This window comes from Sminthopsis crassicaudata, chromosome 5, assembly GCF_048593235.1.
Source record: "Sminthopsis crassicaudata isolate SCR6 chromosome 5, ASM4859323v1, whole genome shotgun sequence".
Lineage (NCBI taxonomy): Eukaryota > Metazoa > Chordata > Mammalia > Dasyuromorphia > Dasyuridae > Sminthopsis > Sminthopsis crassicaudata.
The window spans coordinates 39,322,626-39,342,467 of NC_133621.1; the positions used below are offsets into that span (position 1 = coordinate 39,322,626).

The 19,842-nt window shown below is 34.9% G+C and overlaps 1 protein-coding gene across 2 annotated transcripts; it reads right to left on the reverse strand.

Moving 5' to 3' along the window:
• LOC141544740 (C-C chemokine receptor type 5-like) lies at positions 1-6,751 on the reverse strand. 2 transcript variants are annotated; one of them, XM_074271235.1, is made up of 3 exons: positions 6,618-6,747; positions 5,566-5,644; positions 1-2,067 (listed from the first exon to the last, which is right to left on the reverse strand). In XM_074271235.1, the coding sequence occupies exon 3, from the start codon at positions 2,054-2,056 to the stop codon at positions 1,007-1,009; it is 1,050 nt and encodes a 349-aa protein (XP_074127336.1). In that variant the 5' UTR covers positions 2,057-2,067; positions 5,566-5,644; positions 6,618-6,747; the 3' UTR covers positions 1-1,006. The 2 variants fall into 2 exon arrangements, with proteins under 2 accessions (XP_074127336.1, XP_074127337.1); XM_074271236.1 differs by lacking the exon at positions 5,566-5,644 and having other exon boundaries at positions 6,618-6,751.
• Between the last annotated feature and the right edge of the window lie 13,091 nt (positions 6,752-19,842).

Genomic DNA, 19,842 nt, shown 5'->3' on the forward strand with positions numbered 1-19,842 from the left:
TTGAAAATTTTTATTTTGTAAATAAAGTCACATGAAGTTCTAGAAAGCAAACCAGTCTATTTTTTTTGAGCGGCACCAATAAAAATATCAACTATGGCCATCTGAGCTGACCAGGTTTCTAAGTTACATCCTGAGGATGCTTGAGAAAAAAAAAAGAGCATTGCCATTTAATAAATTCCCTTTAAATCAAAGCTGGAGGCTCCTTATCCAGGATACCGTTTACATTCTTATCCAGAATGATCTGATGGAATGGATAGCAAATACATAAAAGGACACAACATGAATAAGTCAGTACTTTGCATCTGGGAAGTTGAATTGTCCAACTTGTTCTGAGCATGTTCAGTCTTTAGGGTTAAAGAGCTGGTTTCTAGTTCTCTCCCCATCTCTGGGCCTTAGTATTCTCCACTGGGAAATAGGGGATTTGCATTAGATATTCTAAGATTTAATCTGTGACAGTGACCATGGCCTGGCCTATGACATGTGACCATTTCTACACTGAACATTAGCCAGTCTTTCTCTTATCTGACTAGCTGAATCTTGGCCCAGGAGACATTGCTATTCCACTCCTTATCGGTCCTTCCAGTCCATTTGTCTCATTTCTATGCTGCCCTATGCCTATCTCCTTACCTTGCTTTAAAAAATTAGGACTCAAGGAATTTCCATCCCTAGTTCATAAAAGTTTAACATTCCAAAAATTTTTGGTCTCAGTCTTATATTTCATTTTAAGCACAAAAGCTATAGCAGGGATCTTTGGAACATGTTTATGTATATATACAAGAAAACAGGCCATTCTGTTGTAACTTAGGAAAAATTATTTGATACACAAAGAGTCTTCTGATGATGTATTTCTTGAGAGGTGGGAATATTAAGTTCAGTTTTGTACCTGGAATCTGATTATTCTTATGTTTTCTTATGTATTCTTTTTAGGGCTCTTTGTTCTTGAATCTCTAAAATTTTTACTTCCTTTCAAGACTTGTAGGATCCCCTAAAGACTAATTTTTTTTTTTTACAAACCAGCAGAGACTTCTTGCTCCCCAGTGGATGGGGTATATGTGGAGCTCACTCTGTCAAGTGCCTCCCCATGGAAAATGCGGCATTGTTTGCAGAAATTCCGGACAATATATTTGCGGAAGAAAGTAGAGAGATATCTCCTAAATTTTTCCCCAACAAAGGCATAAATCACTGGGTTGATACAGCAGTGAGTCATTCCAAGTGTTTCTGTCAATTGCATGGCTCTGCCCAGCCTCTTGGAGCTATCACAATTGTCCAGACCAAAGAAAACTTGGAAGGTGTTCAAGAGAAGCACAATGTTATAGGGGGCCCAGAAGAGAAAGTAAACAATCATAATCACAAAGATTAACCTCACTGCCTTATGTTTCTTCTTCTCATTTCGGCACCTCAGCAATGTTTGTATGATTCCTGAGTAGCAGATGATCATAACAAGGAGGGGTAACACTAGTCCCAAAAGATTCATCTTTAAAGTTTGGAAGTTCTTCCACACAACAGGCTGATCTATTGGGAAATGAGGGCTGCAGGTGTGCTGGTTGCCTTCTTTCTGAGATTCGGTGAAGATAATTGCTGGGAGAGAAGCAAACCCAGCCACAACCCAGGTGATGACACTTGTCAAAATGCCAAAGGTGACTGTCCTAGCTTTTAAGGCAAACACGGCGTGGACAATGGCCAGGTACCGATCGATGGTCAGGAGGATGATGAAGAACACTCCTCCAAAGAACCCCATGTGATAGAATCCTGTCAGCAGCTTGCACAGGACATCTCCAAAGATCCATTCATCTGCAGCATAGTGAGCCCAAAATGGGAGGGTGATGATAAAAAGCAAATCAGAGATGGCCAGATTGAGCAGATAGATGTCAGTCATGCTTTTCAGTTTTTTACATCTTATCAAGATGAGAAAAACTAGGGCATTGCCCACAAAGCCAAAAATGAACACTAGGGAGTAGAGTGGGGGGAGGAGCCATGATGCTGTGTACTTCACATCAAAGTTTTGGCAGGGAGCTTTATAATCATAGTAGAATGGGGAGGTGGTCAAGTCTTCCATCTTGGTTTGTTCTGTGAATAAAGAAAAAATAATATGCCTGCCGTTCCTTCAATACAGTATCACCAAGAATCACAAGACCATAAATTTAGAGCAAACAGGAACCTTGAAGGATTTCTAGTCAGCCCCCCTTGTTTTATAGATGAGGAATTTATGGTGAGATAGGTTAAGTTACTTATTTAATGTTAAATACATAGTAGCTTAGGCCTAGTTTAAATCCAGCTTGCCTAACTTGCAATTTTTTTTTCTCAGTTGTATATTATTTTTTCAATTACATGTAAAGATAGTTTTCAACATTCATTTTCATAAGATTTTGGGTTCCAAATTTGTTTCTTTCTCCATCATTTACCTCCCCTTCGTACCCAAGACAGTAAGCAATAGGTTGTGCATGTATAATAATTTTGAAGTATGTATCTTAACTTCAAATTTATTGCTCTTTTCATTAGAGTGAGCTGCCTCTCAAGTAGTCTTTGAGAGATGCACAAAGTCAATCTATCAATTAACCCACAAGCATTTAGTGTTTGCTATACTGCAGGTACTGTACCTGAATCAGTTCATATTTATGATGACATTAATGGTGTTCTTCATCTAAGGGGTGATGCTTCTCATCCACTGTCTACCATTTATAAAGTTTGTTTTAAGGTTCAAAAAGCAGTCTATGTAGTTTATCAGATTTGATCCAACATAACCCTGTGAGGAAGTTGCTGTTATTTGTTCCCATTGCACAGAGATATGGCAAGTCAGTTGGACAGATTTAAACTCAGACTGAACTCTTAAGTTCAGCACAGTGTCATTCAGAATGTGATGCTCTTTTAGGCATTCCTTCACCCCACTTCAAAGAAATAGTAATTGATATATAGTGATTCATTAATGTCCTTCCACTCCATTCCTCTTGTGACCATAGGCAAATTTCATTAATATTAAATTTCACACATGGTCATCAGATTCAGCAAATTCTTTTATCTACATGGCATAATAGAAAGAACATTGTGTTGAGGAATCAAAGGAGATGCCTTCAGCCCAAGATCTGCCATTGGCAAACTGCATGTCCTATTTCTGGGACAAAAATTGTTGGTTTTGCTATTATTGACTCATTTCAGTCATGTCCTGCTCGTTATGACCCCATTTGGGGTTTTTTCAACAAAGACACTGGAGAGGTTTGTCATTTCTTTTTCCAGCTCACTTTACAGATGAGGAAACTGAGGCAAACAGGATGAAGTGACTTGCCCAGAGTCACATAGCTAGGAAGTGTCTGAGGCCAAGGCAAAGTTTACTCACTTATAAAATGAGGACATCAATCTAGGTTATATCCAAAGCTCTTCCTAACTCTACCTCTGCTAAAGGTAGAAAACCAGACATTAAATATTCATCTCAGTGAACATAAGGGCAAACATGCAAAACACATGGATTTGATCGCTGTTCTTACCTATTGCAGGCAATTATGACTTTTGGTCTGTTGCCTTTATACAGGTTTGTCTGTGGGGACATCTTGATTGCACCAGACAACTGAGTTTGTCAGCTGTGTTGTGGCCAAAGGTCGAGTGATCTGAGGCACAGGCTGCCTAAGAAAGTATCTTCGGGGCACTAATATGAAGACATTCCTTGCCTTTTCCCTTTATTATGGCATTCTTCCTTGGCTTTGGGGTACTTTAAAAAGACCACCAAGAACACAAGTAGAGTGGAATGTTTCTTATTTTTTGATGTGGGTGGAGAATTTCTCTTTCCTTTTAGAATTACATACAATAGATATAGCAGAACTTCTTGTGGGTACAGGGTGGGAGAGGTAAGTAGAGATGAACTGGACCAATTAAATTAATGGAGTGGATAGTACTTCCTGCTTTGCATTAGGTAAAGCTCTTTTTTTTTTTTCCCTGGAGGGGGAGGGGAGAGTCCAACTTTATCAAGGAGGGTACTCCCAATGAATACCTTTCACTGATACAGATCAACATCTCATTTTTTACTTAATTTTTTTTTGTGGGGGGGGGGGGAGAAGAAGGAAATTGGCCACTGGGAAGTTAAAGTGACTTGCTCAAGTTCATACAACTAGTCAGCATTAAAGGCAGCTCTTCCAACCTCCAAGGCCAATTCTCTTTCCACTAAGCCACACCGGCTCTCATTAAGCTTGCAGAGATAATGATTGGAGCCATGATTTCATTGGCCTGGGGAACTTCTGAATGAGGAGATTCCTTCCATCAATGCAGAGTTCACTTTCTAGAATTTTGAGAGTTAAAGTGGGTTGCCTACAGTCACATAGTCACAGTATATCAGACACAGTGTGTGTTAAAGGCAGAACTTTAACTTAGGTCAAGCTAAGGCTCTTAGAAAGCTTGTAGGTATCAGGTATGGTACGAATTGTCTTTAACTTCCCCTTGGGGTAGCTAGTTGGTACTGTGGATAGAATGCTGGATCTGGAGTTAGGCAGACATTCTCAGAGTTCAAATATGACCTCAGATATTTGGTAACCATGTGAACCTGGACAAGTCCCTTAATTCTATTTGTCTCAGGTTCCTCATGTGTAAAATGAGCTGAAGAAGGAAATGACAAATCAATTTAGGATCTTTTCCAAGAAAACCCCAGATGGAGTCATAAGAGTTGGACACAACTAAACAATAACAACAATAGTGAGCCAACATTCCCCCCAGCTATGCAAGCTTTGATCTGGGCTTTCTGCAGATTATTTTTAACATTTCAAAAGCCTTCAGGTCAAAGGATCAGAGCATTATAAATTCAGAGATAGAGAGGACTTCAGGGTCCAGTCTGGCTCATTTTACGGATGGGGAAACCGAAGCTACAGAAAAGTGGACTGACTTTTTTTTTTTTACATAACAGTTCCATTAGCATAAATAGCTGAAACAATTACCTGAATCAGAGGGAGAACTGTGACTCCCTCAAAGTCCAGTTAAAAGTTATTTCTATAATAATCATAGCATGAAGAGAGGCAAAGTGTTGGGGTAGCAGAGATCTGGCCATGGAACCAACAAGACCTGAATTCAAATCCTTTCTCTGACACATATTGATTGTATGCCATTGGGCAAGTCATTTAACTCTCAAGGTTTTAGAAAGTGAGCTCTGCTTTGATAGAAGGAATGTCTTCCTTCAGGAGTTCCAAAGGCCAATGAATTTATAGTTCTAGACTTTATCTCTATTCCATAATAGAAAACAAGGGTTGTTATACTTTTTGTGGCACAGATCCCTTGGACAGTCAAGGGAAGCCTTTGGATCCCTTTCCAGAATGTTTTTAAATGCATAAAATGAAATACAGATGTTTGTCAAGGCAAGCAATCATATTGAGACACAGTTATTAAAATATTTTTCATCCAAATTCAGTGACTGCCTGAAACTTATCTAGGGACCCAGAACCAGATTAAGAATCCCTGATTGAAAGTTATGCAAGAAATAAGTTATTGCATAAAAGGAGGCTTTCATTGCAGCGTGCACTGGACTAAGCAGATTTATAGAAATACCATATGGAGTCTAAATGCTACCACTTGAATGAAAAGAAAAACTCTCACCTCAGAACAGTGACTCTCAGGAGATGAATCACTGGATTTTAGAAGCCATCTAGTTCAGTCCACACCCAAATAAGAATCCCTGACAAGAGGAGAGATATAGTAAGCCAGTTGCCTGTACTATTATATATGTAAAAAATTTAGCAAGAGATGAACAATTACCTTCCACAGTGTAAATTAAGATCCCTGATTGAAAGTTATGCAAGAAATAAGTTTTTGAACAAAAGGGAGTTTTCATTGCAGCTTGTACTGGACTAAGCAGATATATACAAATGCCAAGTGAAATCTAAATGCTACCACCTAAATGAAAACAAACTCACTTCCCAACAGTGGCTCTCAGGAGATGAATCACTGGATTTCAGAAGCCATTTAGTCCAAACAATACCTAAATAAGAATTCTTGACAGAAGGAGAGATATAGTGACTCAAGTGCCTGGACTACTATAAATGTGGAAAGTTAGCAGGGGAAAAACATTGCCTTCTACAGTGGAAATTTTTAGCACATGATTTTAAGCCATTCCATTCTTCCCTGAGGTAGAGAAAAGAGAAACTAGATAGTGTGAGGATGGAGCAAAGATAGAAGGAAGGAAAGTTAATTCTGCTTAATTCGGGGGTAAATTTTAATTCTCTTTGTAGTTTTTTAGCAAAAATCTCTTCTGTCTCACTTAAATTCTTGGGGGAATTCCCATTTCTCCCTTTCTTGATGTGTATGTTTATAGTCAGAAGAACATGGTTTGAATCACCTGTTGCATTTTTTGGGGCTCAATTTCCTCATCTGAAAAATGAAGATATTGTACTAGATAATCTTTTAGATGTTTCAAAATCCTACCATTCATTGCAACCTCTCAAAATCATCTAGCAATAGATCTAGTCCAAGGGAAAATCCTTTGCTCTTATCTTGCTGATTATTTTCAGAATTAAATGCTACCCAAATGTAAATGTACTATACATTTACTTTGGGATGCATGCTTGTAATAACCTCCTCCTGACTCCCTTTTAGAGAAAGAAGTCATGGTAGCAAATAAAAAAAGTAATAATAACAATCCCACAACTTACCAATAGACAGTTTTCTCCAGAAGGCACAAAAGTTTTAACCTTCTCATAGACCTTGCTGTGAAAATCAGTAGATAAAACATGCTGTGCAAAAATAGGAAATAACATTTCCTGAAAAAAAAAAAAAGAGGGCGGGGATATACTGAACACATATACATAGTATAGAATTGACCAAACCTCTTCCACTGTACTTGCACAAATCCTTGTTCTTCTCCTTGTTCCAGCACTCAAATAGAATATATCTGTTGAAATCTTATTTCACAATCCTGGATTTGAATTTGGCACACCCTGGTATGTGGCCCAGTGTTCCATAATTCTCATTATTTTACAAATCTAGAAGCCTCCTCAGATGTAACCTCTGCCCAATAGTCAGCAATGAATGGTACCGATGATTCCAGTGATGCACTCATGGTAAAAATTCAATTGCTATTGGGTGAGACAGGGAAACCCTGTCTCAAAATGAACCTAAAAAAAGAAAGAGTACCTAGCTAATGAACCCAAAGGAAGAATCAGAACACAAGCTTTGCAGGTTGTCATTAACAACCTTACTTTACAGATGACCTGGTACATACTAGGCACTTAATAGATGATTTAAAGTGACTGACTAGAGAAACAAAAAGAGAAAAGTGAGACTTCAGATTATCAGTGGCAGAGTTAAAAATTCCAAAACTGAGATAAGCCATGTTCTCCTCGATACTCATTGACTTTTCACCAAGCTGGAACCTGTTCTCTGCCAAGAAATATAGTATAGAAAATTGTGCCATGGCAAGAGAGAACTAGAGTCAGGGATGGGAAGAAAGAAGTATTATACTTTTATTTTTAAAATTTGACTTAACATTTCATTTTTTCCCAGTTCCATGTAAAAACCAGTTTTAAAAACATTCATTTTTTAAAAAAAAAAAACTTTGAGTTCTAAATTTTCTTCCTTCCTCCCTCTTTACCCTCCTGCCCCCATCATTGAGAAGGCAAGCAATTACATATAGGTTATACATGTGTGGTCATGCAAAACATTTCCTTAATAGTCATGTTGTTGAAGGAAACATAGACAAAAAAACCTCCAAACCTCTCAAGAAAAATAAAGAATGTAAAAAAGTATGCTTCATTTTGTAGTCAGACACCATAAATTCTTTCTCTGGGAATGGATAACATTATTCATCATAAATCCTTCAGAGTTATATCACTGTATTGCTGAGAACAGCTGATCATCTTACAACATTGCTGTACACCAATATTTTTGGTAATATGGGTCCTTTTCCCTTTTATTTGTTTCTTTTTAAATCTCTTTTGGGATATAGAATTAGTAATGATACTGCTAGGTCAAAGAACATACATGATTTTGGGACAGAGTTCCAAATTGCTCTATAGAATGGATAATTCATTTCACAATTCCACCAATAATACATTAATGTCTCATTTGTCCTAAATTCCTTCCACCATTTGTCATTTTCCTCTTCTGTCTTATTAACCAAACTAATAGAAATGAGTTGGTACCTCAGAATTATTTTAATTTTCATTTCTTCATTCAATAGTTAGTTAGAGTTCATATGACTATGGATGGCTTTGATTACTTCATCTGAAAACTGTTCATATTTTTTGATCATTTGTCAATTGGAGGAAGGCTCTTATTTTAATTTTGTAGTTCTGTGTTTGAAAAATTTATCAAAGAAACTTGCTTCAGTTTTTTTTTTTACAATTACTATTGCTATTTTTTCAGTTCCTATTTATTCTCTTTTCTTTTGCCCTGTTCCTCCTCAAAAGTGTTGTTTTTGACTATTGTATCCCCAAATATGTCCTCGCTTCTATCATATCCTACTCCTTTATCTTATCCCCTTCCCCTCCTGCTTTCCCATAATGTAAGATTGACTTCTATACACAATTGAGTGTGTATGTTACTACCTCTCTGAACAAATTCTGTTGAAAGTAAGGTTCACTTATTCCTCTCACCTCCTCTTTTTCCCCTCCACTGTAAAAGTTTTTACTTGACTTTTTTTATGTGAGATAAATATCTCATTCTACTTCTTTATTTCTTTTTCTCTCAGTGCATTCCTTTCTCCCCTTTAATTTTATTTTTTAAGATATCATCTCTTAGTATTCAGCTTATACTTGTGCCCTCTGACTGTAGATATGCTTCTTCAAATTTCCTTAATAATGAGAAAGTTTTTTGAGTTACAAAGCAACAGAGTGAGTGCTAGTAAAGAGACCCATGTAATCTTGTAACTAGTTGTTTGAGCCCCTTACTGTCTGTGGGCTGAGAGCTCTGGAAGCAGCTATTGCCACAGCTGATTCAATGACACAAATTTGCTGGGATTGGCTCTGTGTTGGCATGGCTTGCATTGGATTGTGCTCCATTCTTACCCAACTGTGACAGAGTTTTCTTGCTGACTTTCTAAATTATGTTTGACTGGAAAATTATTCCACCCTGTCCTTTTGTGGGTTCTGTTGCCAGAACTGCATGTTTGTATCCCAGAAATCCCAGAAATTGTTTTATAGAATTATTTAAAGGTGTTTGAAGGGACTTTAAGGAAAGTTCAAGTAAGATGCTGCATTTTTTTTTTTTGCCATCTTGGCTTGGAACTCCCCACCTCCATCCTAGTGTTGTACTTTTCAAGTAGCCTAGTAGTCTTAGGTCATGTAAGTGAGCCATTTAACTATGCATAGAATCATGGTTTTGATCTGGAAGTGACTTTACAAACTACTTGGTCCAATGTCCTCATTTCAGAGATGAAGAAACTAAGCTTAAAAGAGATTAAATGACTTGTTTGGGAGCTCACAGTTAGTAAGTGTCAGCATCAAGATTTGAACCCAGGTCTGCCTTATTTCCAAAATTACACCTTTATGGACTTACTTGTCACTGATCCTTTCTATTGATTCTCTTAGAAAAGTAAAGATATATTTACTTTCAGTAAAAATAAACTCCTGCCACCTAAAAACCAAATGGACCAAAATCCTTACTTTTTAGAATGGTCTGGGATGTAGATAATTTGTGGGGTTTTGGGGGGTTCACTGAATTCAGTGTAAGTTCTAGGTTTTAAACATTCAAAAAGAATGTTTAAAAAAAAAGAATTTTCAAAAAATGAAAATGAATTTCTGCAAGATGGGAGTACACAATCCACTGGACCATCATTCCTCTGAAGGGATCCATGCCTGTGCCCAGTCATAAAAAAGAAAAGGAAAAATTGATTCATCAAGAAGGTTGAGTTTAGCTCTTCTGGGGCTCTAGTTGCTTTGTCCTGGACACATACACACACGCACGCACACACACAAACCTCTACCACAAAAATAATTTAACTGTTCCTAACAGAGACACATGTACACTCATGCCCATACACACATGTGCCTCAATCCTGCCTCTGCCAAAAAACACATCTTCTCTATATTGGCTCAGATTTCCCCTGCCAAATTGGCTCAGTCTTAGCAAATGAAAGGAAACTCTCCGAAAATGGCTCATAAAGTCCTACCTCAATCTTCAAGTCAAGAATAAACAAGGAAATGAAGAAGGAGATAAAGAATTTTATCTCTGACTTTAGAAAAAAAAAGTTAAAGATTTTGTCCAAAGATAAAGAGCTGATATCTGTCAGCCAATAAAGGGGTAAATCACCTAACAGTGGGAAAGGAAAGAAACCAACTTTTCTTCTTTTGTTTTTGCAGATTTTCAAAGTACTACCTTGAGTAACCATCAACAAAGACATTTTTTTGTTTTTGCATATTAAAAAAATACTATATTGAGTAGCCATCCACAAAGATATTCAAGTAAAGTACCATTTAAAAATAAAATCCAAGGAAAAATGTAAATGATAGTTAATACAAGAGGGATCAAACCAGGTAATTTGTATTCTCTCTTCCAACCTTAATACAGCTGACTTAGAAGAAAGCTCCTAGGCAATAGTCTGAAAGCACATAAAAGTTAAATGACTCATCCAGGATCTCTCAGCTAGAGTTTGTCAGAGCTGTAATTAAAACGCAGACCTGACTCTTTTCATAGAGTTCAGAACTCTATTCATTACATTTTCTGCCTTTCTGATTTATTATTTATAGTTTGTTTATTTAATAATATACTTTTTAAACCAAATTATAGTGTAATATAGTAGAGAGCACATTACACTTAGAGTCCTTTGCTATTTACTAGGGATATTATATCAGGCAAGTTCCATAACCTCTCTGAGGGTTGGTTTCCATAGTTGTAAAATGATTGAACTAAATTACCTTTTCAGTTCTATCTCTTAATAACAAAATATCGCATTTGTTCCTTATCTCTTTTTCTTCTGTGTTTTTTTTCTGAATCTTGTTGCTGTAAATATGATTATGATTATTTTTATCTTGTTCTGTTCATTCATTAGATGGAATTAAGGTAGGAATGGTACCAGGACAAGTAACTAGCTTGCTATTATTCTCTTATGTTTATTGTTCTAGTGATTATTGTACAGGTGCATAAAATGCCTGTTTTCTTTCTTTTTTCCCCCTAAATTGACTAAATATGTCACGAAGAAGCTCTCTTTTGGCTCCTTGAAAACTCCTTTGGAATATCTTCAGTAGCAGATATAACATGATGGGTGCTTCCTCATGTTCCTATATGGTTTTAATTTCTTCTGTGCTGTTTTATTTGAAAGCTTTTCAATAAATATAACTTAGAAATCACAGTCATTTGTGAAAAATGTTCTTAAATTTTTATAAATTGAAGTTATATCTGAAGGATTGTGGGCAGCAGTTGTCTGTTTTGCTATTGTTATTATTATATCCTCATTTTGTTTAGTAAGGTTCAGAAAATAAGTTATCCTAGGTTAAGGTCAATAATCATTGAATGAGTAATAAGTTATCTGAATGAGTAATAAGTTATTCTTAATACTTCTGGGACTTTGGGATATGTCATTTCTGCTCCTCAGCCAGTGAATTGTTTTCTTGAAAGTGTTTGCAGTTGGTTTTTAAAAAAATGATACAAGCTGTGAATACTTTATAGAAAATGCACAAATATATGTAACATAGATATACCCATGTGAGATGTATGTTGCCTTGTATGGTGTAAATGTATAGATATTGCTTGTGTGTATCAAGCCATATTCCACCCCAATGGGGAGGAGGAGGAGAGCCAAGAGCCATGCTTCCCGTAGTTAATATGGTATGGTGGGATGGTAGCAGGTAGAGCATGAAATATCTTAAGGTTGGGTGATCTTTTCTCAAGAGTTTAAAAGGAGTACTGGGCTATAATAATATATAATATAATCTATCTATCTATCTATCTATCTATCTATCTATCTATCTATCTGTTCTAATTATTTAAATGCCTTTGGTTTAAGGATAAAATGATTAGTCATTTGTTGGTCACTCTTAGAGGGTAGGGTAGCCCATAGCTTACTTTCAGGTTTAGCACCTTCCCACCAAATTTGCGTTATGTAAAACCATGTCAAACTCAAATAGAAACAGGGGTCACTAACCCATACATAAGGATCCTCCTGGATTGTATTTTGACTTAGAAAACTACATATTAACATTATCTTGTTGTATTTTTATTTATTTTGTTAAAATTTTCCCAATAACATTTTAATCTTGTTGCATTCAGGATTGTAGTAGATACTCTGATATCAAAGTCCATCACGAATGTGGTGGGGTTTTTTGCATTGTTTATAAAATGTTATTATTATAAATCTTATAGACCTATATAACAATTATCAAAGTGCTAGTTATAGATATTATGTATGTAGTCATAGTTAAGTTTTTATAATCAGCTGTACATAAAATAAGATCTTCAAGGCTGATATCTACTCAAGTGATAACCGTACTTTAAATATGATCCAATTTAGTAAGCCTCTTGATTTGCTAAAAAGTATACAAAAGATAATATAGTTGAAATTTCTATAATATTTGCAGCTAGCCACTGGAACACTAAATGATACCTCATAAATAAAATGTTAAGTAGAGTTCTATTTTACTACTATAATTGACACAAACACAGAAAAGAAAGACCATCATAAGTAGAGAATAGTAAATAAACCTATTTATCCAAGGAAAAGTTCAAATAAAAATTAGAGAAAAACTGCATATTCTAATATGCCAGAAATATATGAGAGAATGAACTCTTAATCTGGGAATAAAATAATATTTCATTTCAAACCAAAAGAGAGATACTTACTAGTCTTACACCAAAAGATCCATTCTAGAAGTCTCTAAGAAGGAAAGCTTAAAAATGAACATGTTGGACCCTGAATTTTCCCTAGCTTTCTATAACCTCTCTCTCCCCTTGTGACTTTTCTAAAGATTCTCTGAAATTAAACATCTCTCTTTGAGAAAATTGAGCTCTGCAAAGTTGTTTTTTTTTTAAGCAGATATTGTCATCTTTCCCCGTCTCCCTAATCAGAAGTCACATCTCCTTATCTAGATGGAGCACAACTCTGCAAAACCATCTCCCAGGGTTGGGCAGAAGCAGAATTATTTTCATAATTAGTCTATTTTTTTTAACATCACTAGTGCTTCTTTCTTTCTTTCTTTCTTTCTTTCTTTCTTTCTTTCTTTCTTTCTTTCTTTCTTTCTTTCTTTCTTTCTTTCTTTCTTTCTTTCTTTCTTTCTTTCTTTCTTTCTTTCTTTCTTTCTTTCTTTCTTTCTTTCTTTCTTTCTTTCTTTCTTTTTCATTTTACAGTCAGACTTCATCAGTTCTCAATTTGTATGTTGATAGCATTTTTGTATCATGATCTCTTTGGAATTGTCTTGGATCAATGTATTAATCAGAGTACCTAGTTTCTTTACAATTGATCATCATTGCAACATTACTGGTACAATGTGCACAATGATCTCCTGATTCTCCTCACTTCACTTTACAAAAAATTTGTAAAGTGTTTTTGTAATAAGTTTTGTCTCTACCCCCCTCATCATTTTTCATAAGCACACTAGTATTTCACCACAATCCACAACTTGTTCAGTAGACTCCATAGTTGATGAGCATTCCCCTGATTTCCAATTCTTTGCCACTGCAAAAAGATTTCTTATAGGTATTTTTGTGTATATAGGTCCTTTACCTTTGATCTCTTTAAGATATAGACTTATTCGTGGTATTACTGGGTCAAAGATTATGTAGTTTTATAGCCCTTTGGACATAGTTCTAAAATGTTCTCCAGTATTGTTTACAACTGTACCAAGAGTGCACCATTTTTCAATTTGGGTAACTATGAGGTGGTATCTCAAAGTTGTTTTAACTTGCATGTTCATAATTAAAAGTGATTTAGAACATTTTAAAAATATGACTATAGATATCTTTGGTTTCTTCTGAAAATGGCCTGTTTATTTCCTTTGATCAATTGGAAAATGGGGTTTTTATGAATTTGATACAATTCTCTATATATTTGGAAAGTGAGGTCATTACTAGAGAAACTTGCTATAAAATTTTTGATATTACTTCATTGTTTATGGTATCTTTTAACCAAATGTGGTTTCCTTCCTTATCTCTTTTAATTATATCTATTTTCATTAGGTCTATTTTCACTTTGGCTGAGATCAAAATTTTTACTCATGTCTCTACTTTAACTGAAGTATAATCCTTTATTTTTAATTTTGTGTCTTTCGTACAATTGTGCCTCTTGTAAACAACACATTGTTTGATTCTGGTTTCTAATTTATTTTGTGGGTTAGATCATCCCATTCAAATTCACAGTTATGATCACTGTGTATTTCTCTCCTTCTTATTTTCTTTTGCTTATCCTCTCTCTCCTTTTATCCTGTCCTTCCTCAAAAATATTTTTTTTGCTTCTGAACACTGCTTCCTTTAATCTACCATCCTTTTTGTCCAACCTCCCCCATATCTTCTATTTCTTTTCCCTCCTATTTTATTGCTGGGTAAAAAAGATTGATTTGTCCAATTGAGCATGTCTACATATTTCCCTCTTGAACCTGTTCTGATAAGAATGAAATTTAAGCATTGTATGTCACCTCTACATCAATTTCACCTTTATTACTATTAAAATTATTCCTTGTGTAATTATTTTATGTGAGAAAATTTCCCCATTCTATCCCTTCCCTTCCTTTCCTCTTCTTCCAGTGCATCCCTTCTTTCTCAACCCTTTTTTGAAATCATCCCAACATAATCAAATCACACTCATGCCTTCTACTTATGTAGATTCCTTTTGACTGTCCTAATAATAATAGAGCTACATGTATCACCTTTCTATAAGGAATATAAAGTTTTACTATTGAGTCCTTTATGATTATTCTTTCATGTTTACCTTTTTATACTTCCCTTGAGTTTTGTGTTTGAATGTCAAACTTTCTATTTGGTTCTGGCCTTTTTATCAGGAATGGTTGAACATTCTCTATTAAATATTTTTTTTTCTCCTTGAGGAATTGTACTCAGTTTTACTGGGTAGGTTATTATTGGTTGCAATCTTAGCTCCTTCACATTTCAGAAAATCATACTCCAATCCCTGATCCTTTAATTCAGAAGTTGCTAAATCTTTTGTGATCTTGACTACAACTCCATAATATTTGAATTGTTCCTTTCTGACTGTTTACAATATTTTCTTCTTGAGTTGTAGCTCTGGGATTTAATTATAATATTACTGGGAGTTTGCATTTTGGGATATCTTTTAGTAAGTGATTTGTGGATTCTTTTAATTTTTATTTTGCTCTCTGGATCAAAAATATCAGGGCAGTTTTCCTGAATAATTTCTTGAAATGTGATGCCTTTTTTGATCAGGGCTTTCAACTAGTCCAATAATTCTTAAACAGTGTGAAAGAAACTAGGTATAAACCAACATCCCATATTGTATGTCAAGATGAGGTGAAAATGAGTTCATGATTTATACCATAAACAAATCAGGAATTCAAGGAATAACTTAACCATTAGATCTGTGGAGAAGGGAGGACTTTAAGACCAAACAAGAGATCAAAAAGCATTATAAGATGCAAAATGGAAATTTTGATTGTATTAAATTAAAATTGTTTTGCATAAATTAAACCAATGCACTAGGATTGGAAGGAAAGCAGAAAGCTAGGAAACAATTTTCAGATCAGATGTCTCTGATAAAGGCCTCAATTCGCAAATGTATAGAGAGAATTGAATCAAGTTTATTAGAATACATGTAATTTCCCAGTTGATAAATGTTCAAAACATATGAACAGGCAGTTTTCAGATGAAGTAATCAAAGCTGTCTGTAGACACATAAAATATGTACTGTCATTATTGAATAGAAAAATGCAAATTAAAACAACTCTGAAGTATCTCCTCATGCCAATCAGATTGAACAATGTGATAGAAGTGAAAAATGATTAATGTTGGAAGGGATGTGGGAAAATTGGAACACTAATGTATTAGTGTCTCATATATTCACAACTGAATTTGTGAACTGTTTTTAACTATTCTAGAGAGCAATTTAGTTGACCTAGCAATACCACTACTGGGTCTGTATCCCAAAGAAATTTTTTTAAAGTAAAAAGATTCTATTTGTACAAAAATATTTATAGTAGCTCATTTTGTAGTGGCAAAGAATTGGAAATTGAGGGGATACCCATCAAAAGCACAATCAAAAGATTGTGATAGGATACTGCTGTGCTAAAAGAAATGAATTTTGAAAAAACCTAGAAAGACTTACAGGAACTGATACTTAGTGAAATGAGCAGAAACAGAAGAACATTGTGTAATAATCTACTATGAATGACTTAGCTCTCTCAGCAGTTCAGTGATCCAAGACAATTCCAAAGGAGTCATAATGAAAAATGCTATCCACCTTCAGAGAAAGAACTGATGCAGGCTGAATGCAGATCTATGTATACTATTTTTCACTTTATTTTAAAAATCTTTTTTGTTTGCATCTTCTTTAGAACATCATTAATCTGGAAATATGTTTTGCATGATTGTATATGTATAACCTATATCAAAATGCTTACTGTCTCATGGAATGGAAAAGGAAAGGAAAAAATTTGGAACTCCAAATTTTAAAAAATAAATATTTAAAATTAACAAAATATTACATAGTTAAAAAACAAATCTAGTCCATTAATTCTTAAATTATCCTTCCTTAATCTATTTTCTTTTCTTTTTATTAATTTTATAATTATAATTTTTCTACAGTACATATGCATGGGTAATTTTTTACAACATTATTCCTTGCACTCACTTCTGTTCCAACTTTTCCCTTCCCTCCCTCACCCTCTCCCCTAGATAGCAGGCAGTCTTATACATGTTAAATATGCTGTAGTATATCCTAGATACAATATATGCGTGCAGAACCGAATTTCTTGTTGCACAGGAAGAATTGGATTCAGAAGGTAAAAATAACCTGGAAAGAAAGACAAAAATGCAAATAGTTTACACTCATTTCCCAGTGTTCATTCTCTGAGTGTAGCTGATTCTGTCCATCATTGATCAATTGGAACTGAATTAGATCTTCTTTTTGTTGAAGATATCCGCTTCCATAAGAATGGAATACATGCTCATATAGCTTAATCTATTTTTCAAGTCAGTTTTTTTTTCATTGAGATATTTCACATTATCTTTTAAAAAATATTTTATTGTTCCTTTTGCTGGCTATTTTATCCTCTGGTTCTAGGACATCAAAGTAGTTTTCATTGATGATTTCTTGAAATCTATTGTCTAGGCTTTTTTTTTTCCAACATGGTTTTTAGGTAGTCCAATAATTATTAGATTGCTTCTCCTGGATCTATTTTCCAATTCAGTAGTTTTTCTGATGAGATATTTTGCATTTTCTTCTATTTTTTTTCAGGTTTTTTTTTTTGTTTTATTTGATTGATTCTTGATCTCTCATTGAGTCATTCACTTACATTTGTTAAATTCTAATTTTCAGTGAATTATTTTCTTCAATTAGTTTTTTATCTCCCTTTTCATTTGGCCAATTAAACTTTTAAATGAGCTTTGTTCATTGGATTTTTTTTTCCATTTCACAAATTCTAGTTTTTGAGGAATTGTTTTCTTTTTCCATTTTGCCAAATCTACTTTTAAGGAGTTATATTTTTCTTATTTCACCAAATCTATTTTAAGGAGCTTTCTTCAAATAATTTCTGTTTTCTTTTCTAAACTCTCCTGCAAAGCTCTTATTTCCTTTCCCCATTTTTCTTCTAACTCTTTTAAGATCCTTTTTGAATTTTTCCAAGAGAGCCATGTGAGATGGAGACCAACCAGACTTCATCTGGAGACATTTTGCCTTTAGTGTCCTCAGGGTTTGAGGTTTGTTCTTTCCTGTTTCCATAAAAGTTATCTATGGTCAGAGTTCTTTTTGCTTTTTAGCTCATTTTTGAGGGTTGCTCATTTTAGGGCAAGAGGAGATTGTCCTAAGCTTCCTCTATAGGCTACAGAGGCTTCATGCTGCCCTGGGGCACGTGCTGCTGGGTTCTTTCTCATGCTGGATGAGCATGGCCAAGTCCAGTAGCTCACTATTGTCTTCTGTAGTTGCCTTGGAGGTCTTACACCTAGTCTACTGATGCACTGGCTTCTGAACCAGGATAGAATAGCCAACATTGCTGTATTTTGGCTATAGACTAGCCAACATTGCTGTATTTTGGCTAAGAGCCTCCTAGTAGGTCCTCTTGGCTCATGGAGGCCATTTGGCCTTAGATCTCTCTGTGCTGCTCCAGATTACTTCCCCTTCCCTCACCCCCAATTGTCACAAAACTTTCCTGAAGTTCTTCTAAAATATCTTCTGAAAATTTGTAACACTCCAGATATTCTGTCACTCCAGAACAGTTCAGAGGCTTGATGTTCATCTGAGGAAATCTAGGAAGAGCTCAAACAAAGGCCTGTCTACTCTCCACCATCTTGGCTCTACCTCCAAATTTATGGTTTCTTAAAGTCTTATGGAGTCATTAACTACTTACCAAATTTTAATTGTTAAAGAATTTTTTTCTTCAGTAAGCTTTTGTATCTTTTTTCCCTTTTGACCCACTCTGCTTCCCTTCTGGGAGTTTATGTGCATCTTTCATAATTTTGTTATTCTGTTTCTTAATAATATTTTATTTTTCCCAATTATATGCAAAGATAATTTTTAACATTTTTTTTAAATTAAATTTCAAATTTTCTCCCTCTTCCTCACTTTCTCCCTCCCTAAGAAGGTAAGCAATTTGATATGCATATGTTCAATCATGTTTCCATACATATTTCCACATTATTTATATTGTGAAAGAAGACACAGGCCTCTTCTGCTGACTTGTTAAGTTGTCTTGGGCTGAAAAAATGTCTCAATCTGATTTTTGTTGACTCAGCTTTTCTAAAATTTGATTTAAGGCATTATTTTAAAGTTGTTTGGTGGGGAGTGTTAGGAGAATTCAGCTGGATTGCTGCCTCTAATCTACCATGTTGGTTCCAACATGATTACTGGAGTTCCTTATCTTTCATTGGTCATCCTCCTGTTAAGAAAGATGGGATTGAGCCTTTTCCTAAGAGGAAGGTATTAAAATGCTTTGTTCATAATTCATGCATTTTGTCAAAGTATTTGCACCAATAATTATGGTGTTTGTCCATCTGCACTGTTTTTCAATTTTGTAAGGAAGCTAGTTCTGTCACCACCCTTAAAGTAAATTTTTCTTAGACCGGTAGATCAGTGGAACAGATTAGATACAAAGGACAAAAAAGGGTACATCTATAGCAATCTAGTCTTTGACAAACCCAAACATACCAACATTAGGGATAAAAATTCATTATTTGGAAAAAACTGTTGGGAAAACTGGAAATTAATATGGCAGAAATTAGATATGGATCCACACTTAACACCATATACCAAGATAAAATCAAAATGGGTCCATGACTTAGGCATAAAGAATGAGATAATAAATAGATTAGAGAAACAGAGAATAGTCTACCTCTCAGACCTGTGGAGGAGGAAGGAATTTATGACCAGAGGAGAACTAGAGATCATTATTGATCACAAAATAGAAGATTTTGATTACATCAAACTAAAAAGTTTCTGTACAAACAATACTAATGCAAACAAGATTAGAAGGGAAGTAACAAATTGGGAAAATATTTTTATAGTTAAAGGTTCTGATAAAGGTCTCATTTCCAAAATATATAGAGAACTGACCCTAATTTATAAGAAATCAAACCATTCTCCAATTGATAAATGGTCAAAGGATATGAACAGACAATTCTCAGATGATAAAATTGAAACTATATCCACTCATATGAAAGAGTGTTCCAAATCACTATTGATTAGAGAAATGCAAATTAAGACAACTCTGAGATACCACTACATACCTGTCAGATTGGCTAAGATGACAGGAACAAATAATGATGAATGTT